The sequence below is a fragment of the Puma concolor genome, chromosome C1 (genome assembly GCF_028749965.1).
Source record: "Puma concolor isolate L17-30 chromosome C1, mPumCon1.1.hap2, whole genome shotgun sequence".
NCBI lineage: Eukaryota > Metazoa > Chordata > Mammalia > Carnivora > Felidae > Puma > Puma concolor.
The window spans coordinates 155,291,163-155,309,382 of record NC_141674.1 but is presented as its reverse complement, the minus strand read 5'-3'; the positions used below and the strand labels follow the sequence as shown (position 1 = coordinate 155,309,382).

Sequence of the window (18,220 nt, the reverse complement as noted above, 5' to 3'; positions counted from 1 at the left end):
CCAACTGAGCCACCCAGGCGCCCTGCTAGGTTTTCTCTTATTATATATTGAGGACTATTGCACTATACTGTTTTTAGTTTTCTTTAGCAGTCATTGCCAAAGGAGCAATTTTATATGTTAAAATAACAATGTATAGTTTATTGATGAATTAAATATATTTTAGTGCTAAATTAAATTATTAGCCAGGAAATTTATTGTACCAACATCTAAGGAGGATGGTTCTAGTATTTGTGGGAATACAAATCTTATGGGTAGATTTCAAAATGTATAATGTTTAATAATTTTGACTCAGTTGACCACATATTAACTAATCAGTTATTTGCTAATGAAAACCATTGAGTTGTGTTTAAACTCCCCACAGGTTTGAATCGCAGAGCTTATGTTTTTGTATAAAAAGGACTTGAGACTAAGATGGCAATTTTATGAATCAAGGCTCCAGATAAATTTTAGTGTAGAAAAAAAAATACAGTATCTTCCAAGAGAAACAAAGAAAATGAGTTCCAGACTCTAAATAAAATCATATTCTATTTCAATTTAATTTCTTCATTCAATTCATTTCAATCTATTTTTTTTAATTTTTTAAATGTTTATTTATTTTTGAGACGGACAGAGAGAGAGAGAGAGAGAGAGAGAGAGAGAGAGAGAGAGAAAGAGAGAGACAGAGAGAGGAGGCGGGGGAGGGGCAGGGAGAAAGGGAGACACAGAATCCAAAGCAGGCTCCAGGCTCTGAGCTGTCAGCAGAGGCTAATGCAGCACTTGAACCCACGAGCTGTGAGATCATGACCTGAGCTGAAGTTAGACACTTAACCTACTGAGCCACCCAGTCGCCCCTTTAAAAAAATTGTTTTTTCACATTTCAACCTCTTTGTAGAAAATTTTACAATATTATACAAAAAGTTACTCATAGTAACACTATCAGATTTTCATATAGTGAAACGCCATATTCTTAGATTAAGTTTTTAATGCAGAATTCAAACATGTATTGTTCACAGGCCACATTTAAAGGCTGGATGGATATTATGTATGCAGCCGTTGACTCAAGAGATGTAAGTATCACTCATACTATTTATAGATACTAGATTCTTCTATAGTGAACATTTGCAATAATTTAAGTGAATGACCCAGAATTTTACACTAGATGCAATAAGAACATTTATAATTTCATACAGAAATGATCCTCGTAAGCTAAAGCACTTAAATGAAGATGATATTTTTGTTAATATATGTCTGGTAAATATATCTAATATACATAGATCAGAAGACATCAGACTGATCCATAAATAAGGCTCAAGATTAGAAATGTTGCTCATGGGAAAGTAACTTGTCTCTCCCTCTCCCTGGAGAGTATGATAAAGCAGAGTTTGTAAAGCAGCTTCCAAAAATATCACAAAAAAAAGCAAGGAAATTTCAGGGAAACTCAATTTTGAAAATAGGAATGAAAAAATTCCTCAGAACGCATCTGTTTATACTGCATTTTCCTCTTAGAAGTTGATGTTCTATTATTAAAGCCATACCTTAAAGAACCAACATCTCCAAACCCAAATTTAAAGTACTGCAAAATAATAGGTTCTGACTAATAATAGGTTCAAATGTTTCTTGTTTTATCAGTTATTTATTCTAAAAATGTGTATAGGTAAGCCACAATGGAAAGAGAGATTCAGGAACAATCATAAAAATTACAAACTTTCATTATCCTAGATCATACTAGTTTGAAAAAAGAACTTTTTTTTGCAGAAGAGTATCTAGCGCAAGGCGAAAATAGCTTTATATTAAGTAACAACACTCACCAAACTGTTAATAATTTAAAGTATTTATTACATTTTTAAATATTATTTAATATTTTCAATACTATTTAGGTAAAACTTCAGCCTGTATATGAAGAAAATCTATATATGTATTTATACTTCGTCATCTTTATCATCTTTGGGTCATTCTTCACTCTGAATCTATTCATTGGTGTAATCATAGATAACTTCAACCAACAGAAAAAGAAGATAAGTATTCCTCAGCTCTCAACTTTCTCCACTCTGAGGTTCTGTTTGTTGTACATCCAAATCATCAGGATACTCGTGGTCAGGACAGACTTACATCAGTTTTCTATTCTTCTCAGTTCACTTTACGGTCAGTGCAGCTGCAGGGTTTCCAGCCTCTAGTTGGTGACTGCTCTCCAGGTTCATCCTCTGCAGTGTTGCTGTAGTGTCTTTGTGACATTAATGTGACCACTGCTTCAGAACATCCAGGGGACCTCCTCTAAAGCTTTACCCTTACTTGGAGATCTTTCAGGAATTATTTCCATCCAGTTTTCCAGCTTTATTTTCTCCCACAACACCACATTTCTACATTTCTGGATCTACTTCCCTACTCCTCAGTCAACACCTACCATCACTACTATCACATGCTACACACATAGCTACATGGATATTCTGCCCTTTCTGAACAAGCCATGCTCTTGTACATGACTTGTACACGACTTTACATAGGGTATTTTCTTTTCCTGGAATGCTCTGCCTAGTACAACTCTAGTCATCCTTTAAGGCCTAGCTTAATGGCACCTTCATATATAAAGCCTGTTTCTGAGTCTTAAGAGTTTATTTTGATTTCTGTAATACTTTTTTTTCATACCCTTATGCATTTTCCACCCATTTTCATTTCCCTACTGCTCCTTATGGCAACAAGACATTGTGTCTCATATATCTATGTAATTCTGATACCAGGTACATTTTCTAGCATGCAGAAATGACTTCTAATTATTGAACAAATGAAAACTGTCAACAGTGAAACAGACTAAGAAAACATTTTTTCCTTTCATGGAAATTTATTTGAGATCCCTGAGCTTCCTTCTAAACATAATATAATCATATTAGGATCCTGTACTAATCAGAGATTTACGTTATTAGAGGTTTTATATAATAATAAAGTACTCAGAATTTCATTTAAATGAGGAAAGTATACATATATATATGTATATATATATATACACACATATATATATACACACATGTATTTGTATATATATGTGTGTGTATGTGTATATATATATAATTTCCATTTAAAACCTGAGAAAAGACTAAAAGATAGAGTCAGAAATATTTTTATACAGTGCCGTTATAACACACGTTGGGATTGTAACCAGTTTTATACTTATCTTTACTTTGGAGGTCAAGATATCTTTATGACAGAGGAACAGAAAAAGTATTACAACGCGATGAAGAAACTTGGATCCAAGAAACCACAGAAGCCTATACCTCGGCCAGCAGTAAGAACTACTCATCTTCTTTAATATTCTAAAGCCTTATTTCCATATGATGAAATTGGCAGTGCTCGGGATGAGAACATATTGGGTGATAATCACTAATATGCAATATGCCCTAATTGTAAAGTTCATTGTTTAATACAGTTCACAATCACTACACTTAATAAAAGTTACTAAGTTCTTAAAAAGGAGATAATGTTCTTACAGTTTGTCAATTGAAAACATCCAACTTGGAGGTCCTAATAACTGCTTCCAAAGCAGCCTTCATGCTCCTGCTGCCACCCGCTGCTGTCAGGAATGCACCCAATTTTGTTATATGGCACTTTTTGCCATTTAAATATGAAGTCTGGGGGCGCCTGGGTGGCGCAGTCGGTTAAGCGTCCGACTTCAGCCAGGTCACGATCTCGCGGTCCATGAGTTCGAGCCCCACGTCAGGCTCTGGGCTGACGGCTCAGAGCCTGGAGCCTGTTTCCGATTCTGTGTCTCCCTCTCTCTCTGCCCCTCCCCCGTTCATGCTCTGTCTCTCTCTGTCCCAAAAATAAATAAACGTTGAAAATAAATAAATAAATAAATATGAAGTCTGGAGGGGTGCCTGGGTGGCTCATTTGGTTAAGCATCCGACTTCAGCTCAGGTCATGATCTCCCTAGTGAGTTCGGCCCTGTGTCAGGCTCTGTGCTGGCATCTCAGAGCCTGGAGCCTGCTTCGGATCCTGTATCTCCAACTCTCTCTGCCCCTCGCCCCCTCTCAAAAATAAATAAAAACATTAAAAAATTTACAAAAAAAATATGGAGTCTGGAAAACTGCATCCTGCCCTATCACTTCCCTCTATGTTATTTGTTCTCTCCATTTGTAGGACTAGAAAATATTCTTAACCTTTTTAGAAAGGAAAAGTGTGTCATCAAAATAGTTTGTTTCACCGAATACACAAAGATGAAAAAGACTTATTTAGAATGCATATTCTGTAGAGCTTCATAATAATAATAGTGATGGATTATGTTCAAGAGCTGTACTCAAACTTATCTATCTTCTTAGATGGGTAAGGAATAAGGAAACTGAGGCCCCCCCAAAAGGTAAAATATTGTACCTAAAGTCATAAGCTTATAATTGCCAGAACTGGGACTTGACAAGGCCTCGTGAATACTATAAATGACTTCACATTACCATATTTTTAAGAGTTTTGGAGTTGAAGTTGGGGACACTCAAGGGGAGATGTAGGGCAGGATACACAGAAGGGCATAAACCCGCTTTACTGAATATTTTGTTTAAATATTATATTTAAGAAAAGGAAACTTGGTCAACTCATGAAATTGATTTTCAGTAACCTGTGAAATTTTGTATTTTTATTCTAAATTATTAAAAATTTATTTCCCTAATAGAACTATATTTAATGGCCATATAAGTAATCTTTAAAAGTGTGTGACTCCTGAGATGATTGTTAATAATAAGACAAAAAACAAATCATACATTTTTGTTGAAGCATGAAGAGGTGAAGAAAGTGATAGTGAACACACAGACACACATAGTTAGAAGAGGTATAATTAAATAGAAAATGAATATTTTTAAGAAGGGAGAGATGGAAATCAGATATAAACCAAAATTCCTGAAGTACTGATAAATGAATTAGGGTATTCATCCATCTAAAAGTCTGTCTGTATCAGCTCACTTTTTAAATCTTCATTATTAGTTGTCATGATTTTTTTGTAAAAACTATCATAGTTATTTGAAATCAAGCAAAGCCCATACATATTAACAGCCAATTGTCACCAATTTATGTTTTATTGAGTTTTGTTTTTCCATGGAACTTAAATAAACCAAATATGTTTTTTCTTATCATATGACTTTTTTCATTTCCTTCTTGTATTTTAATGTAAAGAGAAATGTAGCATGAAAAATTATTTGGAGTAATGTGAAAAGGGTGTAGATCTCATGGCCATATAGGGAAGGACTTCACCTGCAATTTTAATGGATCATTATTTATGAAATATGCATATTAACCCTCTCTCTTCTTCTCTATTTCTAGAACAAATTCCAAGGAATGGTCTTTGATTTTGTAACCAGGCAAGTCTTTGATATCAGCATCATGATCCTCATCTGCCTCAACATGGTCACCATGATGGTGGAAACTGATGACCAGAGCAAATATATGACTCTAGTTTTGTCCCGGATCAACCTTGTGTTCATTATCCTGTTCACTGGAGAATTTGTGCTGAAGCTTGTCTCTCTCAGATACTACTACTTCACCATAGGCTGGAACATTTTTGATTTTGTGGTAGTGATTCTCTCCATTGTAGGTAAGAGTGGTTTAGTTACAGAGGGGTACAGTTGTAGGTAAAATTCCCTAAGGTCTGACAGCTGTGTAACATGGAAATTAGATCTGAGAATGATAATGTGTATAATCTAAAGTTTACCACTGCTGTTCATTTTCCTCTAACTGAGGAATGTTGGTATTCAAGAGTAAAAAAAACAATATATTTGGAGACTTCAGAAATAACCTTTGTTTGTAATTAGCACATTTCATGTGTGGGATAACTCTTCATAGTAACTGAGTATATATAAACTTAAATTGCCATGACACTGTCTGAGATTATTTAATTTGTTGGATTTTCCAAAAATCTATATTGGCTTATGACATTATAGAATGATTGAATAAAATTCTGTAATCTTTAATTGCTAACATTAGGGAGTGGGCCCAAATATTTAGTAAAAGTTTATACACAATCTTGCTGTTTTCCCACCCCTTGCAAAGATAAAGCATTCATATAAGCATAAGATATTCACTGTTTAGCTCATTTGTATATTTTCCACAGGCATGTTTCTGGCCGAGCTGATAGAAAAATACTTCGTGTCCCCTACCTTGTTCCGAGTGATCCGTCTCGCCAGGATTGGTCGAATCTTGCGTCTGATCAAAGGGGCGAAGGGGATCCGCACGCTGCTCTTTGCTCTGATGATGTCCCTTCCCGCCTTGTTTAACATCGGCCTCCTGCTCTTCCTGGTCATGTTCATCTACGCCATCTTTGGAATGTCCAATTTTGCCTATGTTAAAAAGGAAGCTGGAATTGATGACATGTTCAACTTTGAGACCTTTGGCAACAGCATGATCTGCCTGTTCCAAATTACCACCTCTGCTGGCTGGGATGGATTGCTAGCACCTATTCTTAATAGTGCACCACCTGACTGTGATCCTGACACAATTCATCCTGGAAGCTCTGTTAAGGGAGACTGCGGGAACCCATCTGTGGGGATTTTCTTTTTTGTCAGTTACATCATCATATCGTTTCTAGTTGTGGTGAACATGTACATCGCTGTCATCCTGGAGAACTTCAGTGTCGCTACTGAGGAAAGTGCAGAGCCCCTGAGTGAGGATGACTTTGAGATGTTCTATGAGGTTTGGGAGAAGTTCGATCCTGATGCCACCCAGTTTATAGAGTTCTCCAAGCTCTCTGATTTTGCAGCTGCCCTAGATCCTCCTCTCCTCATAGCAAAACCAAACAAAGTCCAGCTCATTGCCATGGACCTGCCCATGGTCAGTGGCGACCGGATCCATTGTCTTGACATCTTATTTGCCTTCACAAAGCGTGTTTTGGGCGAGAGTGGAGAGATGGATGCCCTTCGAATACAGATGGAGGACCGGTTCATGGCATCGAACCCCTCCAAAGTCTCCTACGAACCCATCACAACCACTCTGAAACGCAAGCAAGAGGAGGTGTCTGCTGCTATCATTCAGCGTAACTTCAGATGTTATCTTTTAAGGCAAAGGTTAAAAAAAGTATCAAGTGAATATAACAAAGAGGCAATTAAAGGAAGGATTGACCTACCTATAAAAGAAGACATGATTATTGACAAATTAAATGGAAACTCCACCCCCGAAAAAACAGATGGAAGCTCCTCTACCACATCTCCTCCTTCCTATGACAGCGTAACAAAGCCAGACAAAGAAAAGTTTGAGAAAGACAAACCAGAAAAAGAAAGCAAAGGGAAAGAGGTCAGGGAAACTCAAAAGTAAAAAAGAAACAAAGAAGTATCCTTGTGATCAATTGTTTACAGCCTACGATGGTAAAGTCTAAGTGTCAACTGGACTCCCAGAGGAGGTCTATGCCAAACTGACTGTTTTAACAAATACTCATGGTCAGTGCCTATAACAAGACAGTGACCTCACCATCACTACAACTCTGTGAGTCAGGGTATCAACAAGATTGACAAGAGGTTGCTGCTTTCCTTACCAGCTGACACTGCTGAAGAGAAACTCAATGGCTACCTAGACTGTAGGGATAATTGTGCAAAGTGATCATTGTAACTACACCAAACACCTTTAGTACAGTACTTGCATCCACTCTATTTTTAACTTCCATATCTGCCATATTTTTACAAAATTTGTTCTGGTGGATCTCCTTGCTCCCTAATTCATAGTTTATTCATAATACTATGTCACTATTTTTGTAAATGCAGTTTAAGTTGAGAAAAAAGTATATAAGAGCCCTGTGTTCCTCCTCCATAAATCTCTTAAACAATGAGCAAAAGTGTTTTGAGAGATAAAATTCTTGCTTAAAACCAGAAAAAAAAAAATTCTAATGTCAATAAGTTCAGGTACTTCCATTTTCTAGAAGACTTTAATTTTGAAAGTGTTTTGGTCTGTTACATTTATTTACATCTGAACAGTTATGTGCCTGTAAAGTCTCCTCTAATTTTTAAAGGATTATTTTTATGCAACAATTGTTTCAGCAAGTGCAAATTTTATTCTAAGTTCCAGAGCTCTATATTTAATTTGGTTAAATGCGTTCCAAAAACAAAACAACAAAAATCTAGAAAAGTGTATCTAAAGTGTCACTTTAGAATAGTTGTCCCACTTTCTGCTGCAGTATTGCTTTGCCATCTTCTACTCTCAGCAAAGCTGATATTTTATGTCAATTCAACACCCCCTGTTATGTAAATAGTTATTTTATCCTGTGGTGCATGTTTGGGTAGAAATATATATGTATATGTATATATAATGTATATATATACATATAGATACACATATCCAGATCAACAACTTCTGTTAAGTCAAATATGTACCACAGTGTATATGTCTTTTGCAATCTTCCAACAGGGATGTATCCTGTACCATTCATTAAACATAAATAGTTTGAAGACTATCACTAATGCATGTTAATATTGCCTATGCTGCTCTATTCTACCCAATTCATTCTTCACAAGCCTTGGTTAGCAGTCACATGTTGGTAGAGTGAATTCAAACAGCTCTATCTAGTATGTCAAGCAGAATAGCTTGCAGTTATTTAAAAGTACCTTTACTTTTGCATTTTTAATTCAACTTGAGTGTCATATGGTGTCTCTCTATATTTCAAGGAAACACACTGCGTACTGCCTATTGTCAAAACCTTGTGAACTTTTGCTAAAAATATGTCTAAAACTTGTTTAAATATAAATAATGTAAAAATATGATCAATTTTATTTGTTGCATTTTGTACATAAGAAAATTATTTTCAGGTTGATGACATGGCGATTTATTTTACTTTATGCTTTTGCTTTTTATTTTTAATCACAACTCCAAACTTTTGAATCCATAAGACTTTTCAATGGATAATTTCCTAAAATAAAAGTTAGACAATGGGTTTTGTGGATTTCTTTGTTATAATATATTTTCTACCATTCCAATAGGAGAGACATTGTCAAAAATTCAAACATGGATCATTTTTTACCAACTATGGTTGCCTCAATATTACCCGTTATTCATGGAAGTTTTTTTTTTTACTCAAACTTTTGTAGTATTTGCTTATGCAGACTAGTCTTATTTTTTTAATTCTTGCTACACTATAGCTATTAGAGAAATAACACAGGCTCTGTCCTTTTTAGCCATGAACAAAGTGGCAAAGTTGTGCAATTACCTAATATGATATAAATTTTTGTTTTTTGCACAAACCAAAAGTTTAATGTTAACCTTTTACAAAACTATTTACTTGTAGTGTACTGATGAACTGCATGCAGGGAATTGCTATTACTAAAAAGAATGGTGAGCTACATTATTATTGAGCCAAAAGAATAAATATTTCATTTTTTATATTTAATATCTTGGCCTCTGTTTTTTTTTATTGATGGAAGTTTAAAATATATATAATTAATGAAACCTGTACTTGATCTGACATTTGTATACATAAAAGTTCACATGGATTTTACAACAACCTAATGTATGGTCTACCAAACAGTACTACAGAATAAAAGCTATGAAAAGCAGTTTTTGTGAACTTTTTTGTGTGCAAAAGGATCAAATCCACATGTTCCAACTTATGGTTTCTATAACAATAATAGTCATCATCTATAATAGTTGTCAATTCCAAGTCCTTGCCTTGGCTCAGTTCTTCTCAGTGTTCCCTATACCATCTCCAAACTTCTTGGTAGCTAACAAAGGTTACATACATTGTTATTTAAATGTGTCTTACGAATTCCTATTTATATATGTAGTATTAATTATAGCATTAATGATTGAGAATTTATGTTAACTATTTTTTTCAGGGCCCTTGGACTTATGTCATGTCAAAACCAAATGTTTAGTCTCAGTGGAAAATCCCAGTTGTAAGGCATATTTATTTGAAGATGAAGTGAATTTAAATATGCATTTCATAATTTCCTCAACACAAATGATATAAGCTGACTTCATTGGAATTCATGGGCTCCTTTCTGCTAAAGTCAATTTTCAGAGCTCGCCAATACCAGAGAGAAGTCAAGTATTACTTTGCAAAACCCATAGCCTTTTTATGCATCTCATCATATAATCTTAACCAAGTATTCTATTAATTGATATGCATTGCATCTAAATGATCATCTTCCAAAATAGTCACAAGCCTTCAGTTGAAACAAACAAACAAACACTTTAAAAAATATACTTCTCTAGCTAAAGGATATTCTGAAAATACTGTTCAGAATATAGAGCTGTTAATGTAAGTTGATAGATTTTTTTTAAAATAACTAATTCCACAAGAAAAATCCTTCTGTTCTGTTATTGAACTTCATGACAGAATTCTGTTTAAAATAATACATTAGAAATAATCCACTTAGACACAGATATTAAACTATGAAATTAAAGAAACTTAAACCCACCAATGGCTGCCCTATAGTAAGGGAAGAACATTTGCATGCAGGAAAAAAAAATGGGTATTCCAGTTTAAAAATATTACAGGGAAAAGATAATGGCTATGTCAATTAGGTATTTACAAGTTTTCAAATAACTAGAATACAGTAAAATAACATGAAAATCATTTTTGTGCATTTCAAACCACTCAGTAGTAATCATAAACAATGTTCTTACTGACCATTTTTGCAGAAATGGAAAATACCAAAAAGACCAGACCAAGTGTTCTAACACTTGTCTTTCAGTATCAGTTCTGGTACCAAATGAGCAATGCAATTCAGGCAGATCAAATTCTGGCCCCTCAGATTCCTCCTCTGTTGAATGGGGCTGTTGTCTCTCATAGTAGGTCTCTAATTTTAAAATTCTATGTTCAAAATCAAATTGTCTAGTCAAACTGAGTAATTTTTTTCTATATGGGTAATAATGAGAAAATATGAATTGCTAATAAACCTTTAAAAGATTATATAACCTTAAATAGACAGAAACACATTTGGCTTTCACTTAAGCCCCATTAAGAAAAAAGTTTTCTTGTCTTCAAAGATTTTATACCACAAAGTGAAGGATTCTTTAAATAACTGAGAAGATGGCTATTATTTCCTCTTTACAGTCTTATAGTGTTTTTTTTTTTTTTAAGTTTATTTATTTTGAGAGAGAGCACAAGCGGGGGTCGGGACAGAATGAGAGGAAGATAATCCCAAGCAGGCTCTGTGCTGTCAGCATGGAGCTGACATGGGGCTTGATCTCATGAACCATGAGATAATGACCTGAGCCGAAATCAAGAGTCAGAAGCTTAACCAACTGAGCCACCCAGGCACCCCAGTGTTACAGATTTCTAAAAGACAGCACCTGATATATAACAAAAGTGATTAAAACAAAGTGACTAATACTTTAGAGTTTTACCGTAACATTGTCTAGAGCCACAAGTGTATTTGTTTCTTCTTTGCCATTAATTAACATTTTCCACAAAATTTTAAGTAGGGCTTCAATCTTATATTATCTAGAGTACTGTTGTTATTACAAAAGAATAAAAGATGCACATAATTTTCTTCTTTTCTTATTATTTTTTTTTTTTTTAGTGTTCATTCATTTTTGAGAGAGACAGAGAGAGAGACAGAGTGCAAGCGGAGGAGGAGCAGAGAGGGAGGCACAGAATCCAAAGCAGGCTCCGGGCTCTGAGCTGTCAGCACAGAGCCCAACACGGGGCTCAACCCCACGAAGTGCAACATCATGACCTGAGCTGAAGTCAGACACTTAACCAACTGAGCCACCCAGCTGCCCCTGTACATCATTTTCCTACAATAACATCTAAAACATTTTATTCTTTTCAAAAACTTTTGTTGTTACTGACGCCTGTGGATTCTTTTGTTAGCAGTATTTCTTCTCTCTTCCTCTCTCTAGAATGCCTCTGTTCTCCATAATTCAGCCAGTTCACATACTGAAGTACATATCAAAAACCTTCTAAACCTGACAGCACCCCATTGCTCAGAAAAATCAATTTTCCCTTCCAATTATGGAGTAGAAACAAATGAACAGACAAACAAATCCCTGCCTAATCTGCCCCTCACCTATTCCATTGCTATCATCCATCACTGGCCATCACTCCACAACTCATGTCCCTTATCCCTCAGAATCACACACTCTCCAGTTACATAATGTTTCGACATCTCTCCTGTCTTGCACACCTACTGTCTTTGCCTGAAACACCCTTCCCTCTTTTTTCCCCCCCTGGCAAATATTTGCTTATCTTTCAATAACTGGTTCAAGAAAAATCATCATTTAGGAAGCTTCCTCAGAGTTCCTCAAGTAGAATTATTTCTCCTCAGATTTTCTAATGTGCATCCATGATGGTGTGGCTCAACTGTGCTGTATTAACTCCTCTGTATTTATCTCTTCTTTTTTTTTTTTTTTTTTTTAATTTTTTTTTTTTCAACGTTTATTTATTTTTGGGACAGAGAGAGACAGAGCATGAACGGGGGAGGGGCAGAGAGAGAGGGAGCTACAGAATCGGAAACAGGCTCCAGGCTCTGAGCCATCAGCCCAGAGCCCGACGCGGGGCTCGAACTCACGGACCGCGAGATCGTGACCTGGCTGAAGTCGGACGCTTAACCGACTGCGCCACCCAGGCGACCCTGTATTTATCTCTTCTTAATAGATTGTAGTACATCCAATGTACGGGACATGTTTCATTAATTTCATCATCCTTCTTTCCTTAGTGACTAGCAGAGTATGTGACTATCAGCATTCAGTTACATTGCTAGTAGAACTGATTCTTGCAGGAACACACAAATATATTTAAGTGCCAAATAATAGTATTAATAAATTTTTTCAGTCCTTGTGGAGGACAATTCACATATTTATTAGCATCTAAATTCAGACAGTCCACCTTTATAATCAGTTGAAATATATACATTTTGGAAATACTATATAGCTAGTAACTATGCCTACAAATAATGTTTTTTACCTAACAAAAACTACTGAAACAAAAAACTTCATTTCATTAACTCTATCAGTGAAACAATTTAATGAGTTGTCTTCAGTAGAAATATTTTGCATAGATAAAAACAGACTTAGGGACTCAGGTTTTATCTCACTATTTTAATCTAGATATTCTTAAACAATTCATGAGTACACTGATAATACACTAATACTACCCTAAAGCCCTCCTATCAAAAATACCTAAAAATGGAGGATAAAATATTGTCAAAATATCTTTTTAATGTATAACTGGGCTTACAAGAAAGCAAGGGAAAGTCCCTGGGGCTGATGGACAAAGGTAAGCAAGCACTAAGTCAGATGATACTCTGTGGGCCTCTATTGATCCCAGGGACCTAGAGCTTGGTTTAAACTGCCTAGATACAGAATTTTGTGAGAGCAAGCCCCATATCCAGCTCTGTGGGAACTGAAAGGACAGCGCAGAGGCTGCTTGGAATTCTCTCTCTCCCTCTTCCTCTGCCCCTCCCCTTCCAAGTTCTCTCTCTCTCTCTTAGAAGAAAAAAACAACAGGCCTAGGTACAAGAAATAGAAGACAAAGATTTGAATCCAATATGGGTCAGCGATCCCGAATAAATTCAAGACACACAAAAATCTATACACTTTTTTTTTCAAAAAGCTACACACTTAGTAAGAGCATTTTTGAAAATCAATTATTACAAAAGCAAATAGGAAAGCAACTTAGCAAGCACATTTTCTGTCTTGTCTTAGTTCTGAGTTCATGGAGAAAAGTCTTTCTTGAGACTCATAGCTATTGGCCTAGAATTCACCTGGGTTTATGGCCCAAATTTATACTATTTGTCTAGTACAAAATAGTAGAAGCCTAAAATTCAATTTAAAGTAGACACAAGTTGCTAGTGGTTGTAGGCTTCTATTAGAAATTAACTGAAATCCTTTCTGAAAGACACACCTCAAGCCAGGCCTCAACGATTTCCCACAAACAAAGTCCAAGAAACATGAACTCACAATAAGAGAAATAACAAAACAAACAATGAGGAAGGAAAGCTGCCAGATGACACAGGGAGAACATATCCATAAATTCTTTGGATATAGGATATAAGTATGTTCAATAACTTTTAAAAAGAGGGATTCAAATATGAATAATGGCAAGAAATAAACATTATGAGACATACTTGAAGAAGAATACTATGCCTTCTCTAGAAATAAAGAATGACTGAAATTAAAACAATGTGCAAGACTTAAATGTCAGGTTACTTAGAACTGAAGAGAGAAGTCATGACTGAGAATCTGAAAAACTTACAAGCAAAATAGCAAAGGCAAGAAGCTAAAATGTAAGAAACTCTTAAGAGAATTTTGGTATAGGTGAGAAGGTGTAAAATGCCTGCAATTCCAAAAGGAGAATTAACATATTAGGGGGAAGGCAATATTTGATTACAAAATGACTAAAAATTCTTTATTATTGAAAATGGACACAAATCCTGACATTCAAAAATAATAAAAACCCTAATTAAGATAAAAGAAAACCAAAACCAGGAATATCTTAATAAAATTTCAGAACAAAAAGTATAAGAAAAAAATCTTAAAAGTATATAGTAAAAATGGACGCCACAAATTATTGTTAAAATTAATATATGCCCAGGAAAAAATATCTTTTTTTATTATTAATTTTTTTATATTATTTATTGTTGACAGACAGAGTGTGAGCAGGGGAGGGGCAGAGAGAGAGGGAGACACAGAATTTGAAGCAGGCTCCAGGCTTGAGCTGTCAGCACAGAGCCCGACATGGGGCTTGAACCCATGAATCGCAAGATGATAACCTAAGCCAAAGTCAGACGCTTAACTGACTGAGCCACCTGGGTGCCTCCAAAATATCTTTAAGAATAAAAAGAAATGAAAACATTTGTTGTTGAGAGTTCAAGAATTCTAATTTTATTGTTCAGCAGCATGATAAAGATAGTAACTTTTACCTTTGCTTAGAATGCTTACTAAAATTTCAAGGGTATACATAGAAAGACAAGAAATAAAACAAAATGATTAAAACTGTACAGGAGAAAAATGAAATACCTTGACATTTAATAAACTCAAAAGTATAAGAAGGAAGAGAAAAATAGAAAAAATAAGAAAAAAGTACAAAATAACCTGGTGAAAATTAATAATAGTCATTCTGCTATGAGTGCTTATTATGTTCTAATCATTTTTCAAATACCTCACATGATAATCCTCACATCATCCCCATTAAGATAAGAACTATGAAGAAACTGAGACATGGAATACTCTTACCTTGCCCAGAATCCATTGCTAGAAAGAAGAACAATAGGGATATTGATCCAGGAAATCTGGTTCTAGATACAATCTTTTAATCATTGCATCTTAGAACTTGACATCCAGAATGACTATGTTACACAACTCTACGGGAAAAATCGCACTGTATTAGGAAAATGGTACACTCTGGAGAACAACTCCAACATATAATCCAATGTAACACCATGGCATTAGTGATAACTATAAAAACATATCAATAATATCTCAGTAATTACTAGCAAATACATTGAACTGTTCGGTTAAAAGGCAAATACAGTTGATTTTTACATTGCAGCTATCTAAAATAAATAAACCTAAATCAGAAAAGTTAAAAAGTAACAGGATTGGAAAAATACCAGACAAATACTAACAAAATGAATACTTACATATTTTTATTATTAGAGTCAAAATAGGTTTAAAACACTACGATATAACTATTTTAAACAGGATGCACCTATGAAACGTATCTTTAAAATACACATGAAAAAAATCTATTCAATCACAAGGATAAATAGACAAATCTATCACACAAGAAAGATTTTAACATACTTCCTTGAATAATTGACAGCTCAAATGGATAGAAAAACCTAAAAGAATATGTAAACTTTGATTACAATTAATAGCTTCACCTATTAGACACACAAAAACTCTGCAATTCTGAAAAAGTCACATGATTTTTTTTCAAATGTGCATGTTGCATTTATTAAAATGCATTAAATGAAAGGCCAAAAGGCAAGTGTCAAAAATGTCATAGAATTGGACTCAAGCAGAGAACACTATGTTCTGTGACTGGCATGCAGTTAAATTAGGTATCTAACTTTTGGAATATTTGGGGGCTTAAAAATGTACTTCTAGTTGCCTGTCCTGGAAATGGTGAGGGAGCTAATATCAGACCAATGCTCTGATAGGTAACAACTATAAATCCTGAACAAAATACAATTATCTTTAGGCACTAGAGAGTAACCCCCAAAAGCCAGAAAACTGGAAAAGAAATGGCACTAGATACGCTTTCTGTTTATTATGGCTTTTGTCTGAGTTCAGGACCAGTCAGTACAGAGCTGAAATTCATATAAAAAAAATCTGCAGCTATACTTGTTAAGAAATCAGAGGACAGAGTTTAAAACAATCACAGCAGCTGAAGAGTTATAGAACCACAGATGGGAAGCCCCAAATTTAGCATATAAACTGAATTCTTTGGCTGATTCTTGAACTTTGCATGTGTGGGGTACATTTAAAGTAGTCATTGCTAAGGCTTAAGATCCACTGCAAGAATAGAGAGTCTGGAGTTAAGTTCAACCAATATTTTTTAGAGGAACAGAAGAGAAGACAGAGAATCTGCAAGATATCTTTAACAATATTCAAAACAAAAGGCAAACAATAGAGCCCCAAATGTTAGATTTAATAGGCAAGAATTCCAAAGTGATTTAGTTATACTCAAGGATTGTAAAAGAATATATGCTCATAATGAAGGAACAGAGGAAATATCAGAAGAAAAAATAGAAACTATAAAATGAATCAAAAGAAAATTTGAGAATTGAAAAATGCAATCTCTGATATCATAATCTAACCTAGGATATTAAAAATGTTAGAAGAAAATGACAAGGAACTTGAAGATCAACAGAAATGAACAAAAGAAATAAAATGAGGATTCCTCTTTCCCCACATCTTCACTAACATCTGTTGTTGCCTAAGTTGTTAATTTTAGCCATTTTGATACGTGTGAGGTGATATCTCATTGTAGTTCTGATTTGCATTTCCCTGAGGATTAGTGATATTGAGCATCTTTGCATGTGTCTGTTGGCCATCTGTGTATCTTCTTTGGAGAAATGTCTGTTCATTTCTTCTGCCAATTTTTTAATTGAATTATTTGGTTTTTTGGTGTTGAGTTGTATAAATTCTTTATTTATTTTAGATATTAACCCCTTATTGGATATATCATTTACAAATATATTCTCCTATTCAGTAGGTTGTCTTTTACTTTTGTTGGTTGTTTCCTTTGCTGTGCAAAATCTTTTTATTTGATGTAGTCCCAATAGTTTATTTTTCCTTTTGTTTCCCTTGCCTTAGGAGACGTATCTAGAATAATGCTGCTATGGCCAATGTCAGAGAAATTACTGCCTATGCTCTCTTCTAGGATTTTATGGTTTCAGGTCTCATATTTAGGTCTTTAATCCATTTTGAGTTTGTTTTTGTGTATAGTGTAAAAAGGTGGTCCACTTTCATCCTTTTGCATATGTGTCCAATTTTCTCAACATCATTTGTTGAAGAGACTTTTTCCCATCACATATTCTTGCCTCATTCTTTGTTCATTCTATTACATTTTTTAAAAATTCATTAAGTTTTTTAATCTACCTACCTACCTACCTACCTACCTACCTACCTACCTATATTTAAATCTCTGGCAGACTGACCAAGAAGGTAAGCAATATGAGGAATATAAAATTACAGGTATTGCTGAGATTAAAAATAATAGAATAGAATGCAATAATAGACTGCTTTACGTCAAAAGTTTTTTAAAAATAAGCAAAATAAATACATTCTAAGAAAATTAGCACACCAATATTGAAAATAAAAAAGTAACACATTTTTTATAAAATTTATAATTTTTAAGAAATTTAATTAATATTTAAAATCATGCCCCACCCCCACCCCCACCCCCAACATACAAGAGACTAGACACATATGGTTCAAATTGTAAATAAATTTCAGGTTAAAGATAATCATATACAAACTCTTCCACAGATTAGAAACCGAAAAAAACATGCCCAAACCCATCTTAGAAGCTAAACCAAACCTTGATACAAAACCTCAACAAGGACAGTAGCAGAAAGAAAAATACAATTGTACACAAATTATAGATAGATAGATAGATAGATAGATAGATAGATAGATAGATAGATATAGATAGATAGATATGGATAGATATATAAATATATATATGGATACATATATATATCCATCCAGCAGTATATTAAATCCAACAGTATATTAAAAATGTAAAATAGATGCATCTTTTAGAATGGCAGGGTAAGAAACTCAAAGGACCCTCTCACAAGCGCAACTATTTAAGTGGTGAGAATTATTAACAACA

The 18,220-nt window shown here is 34.5% G+C and overlaps 1 protein-coding gene across 5 annotated transcripts in view; it reads left to right on the top strand.

Moving 5' to 3' along the window:
- Positions 1–9,316, top strand: part of LOC112861444 (sodium channel protein type 3 subunit alpha) — a 115,453-nt gene extending 106,137 nt beyond the window's left edge. For all 5 annotated transcript variants that reach the window (XM_025924834.2, XM_086718790.1, XM_025924857.2 and 2 more), the window contains 5 exons: positions 993–1,046; positions 1,857–1,994; positions 3,152–3,256; positions 5,275–5,545; positions 6,062–9,316. In XM_025924834.2, the coding sequence (XP_025780619.1) occupies positions 993–1,046; positions 1,857–1,994; positions 3,152–3,256; positions 5,275–5,545; positions 6,062–7,257 (1,764 nt within the window). In that variant the 3' untranslated portion in view covers positions 7,258–9,316. The remainder of the gene's footprint in view (positions 1–992; positions 1,047–1,856; positions 1,995–3,151; positions 3,257–5,274; positions 5,546–6,061) is intronic.
- The last annotated feature ends 8,904 nt before the right edge of the window (positions 9,317–18,220 follow it).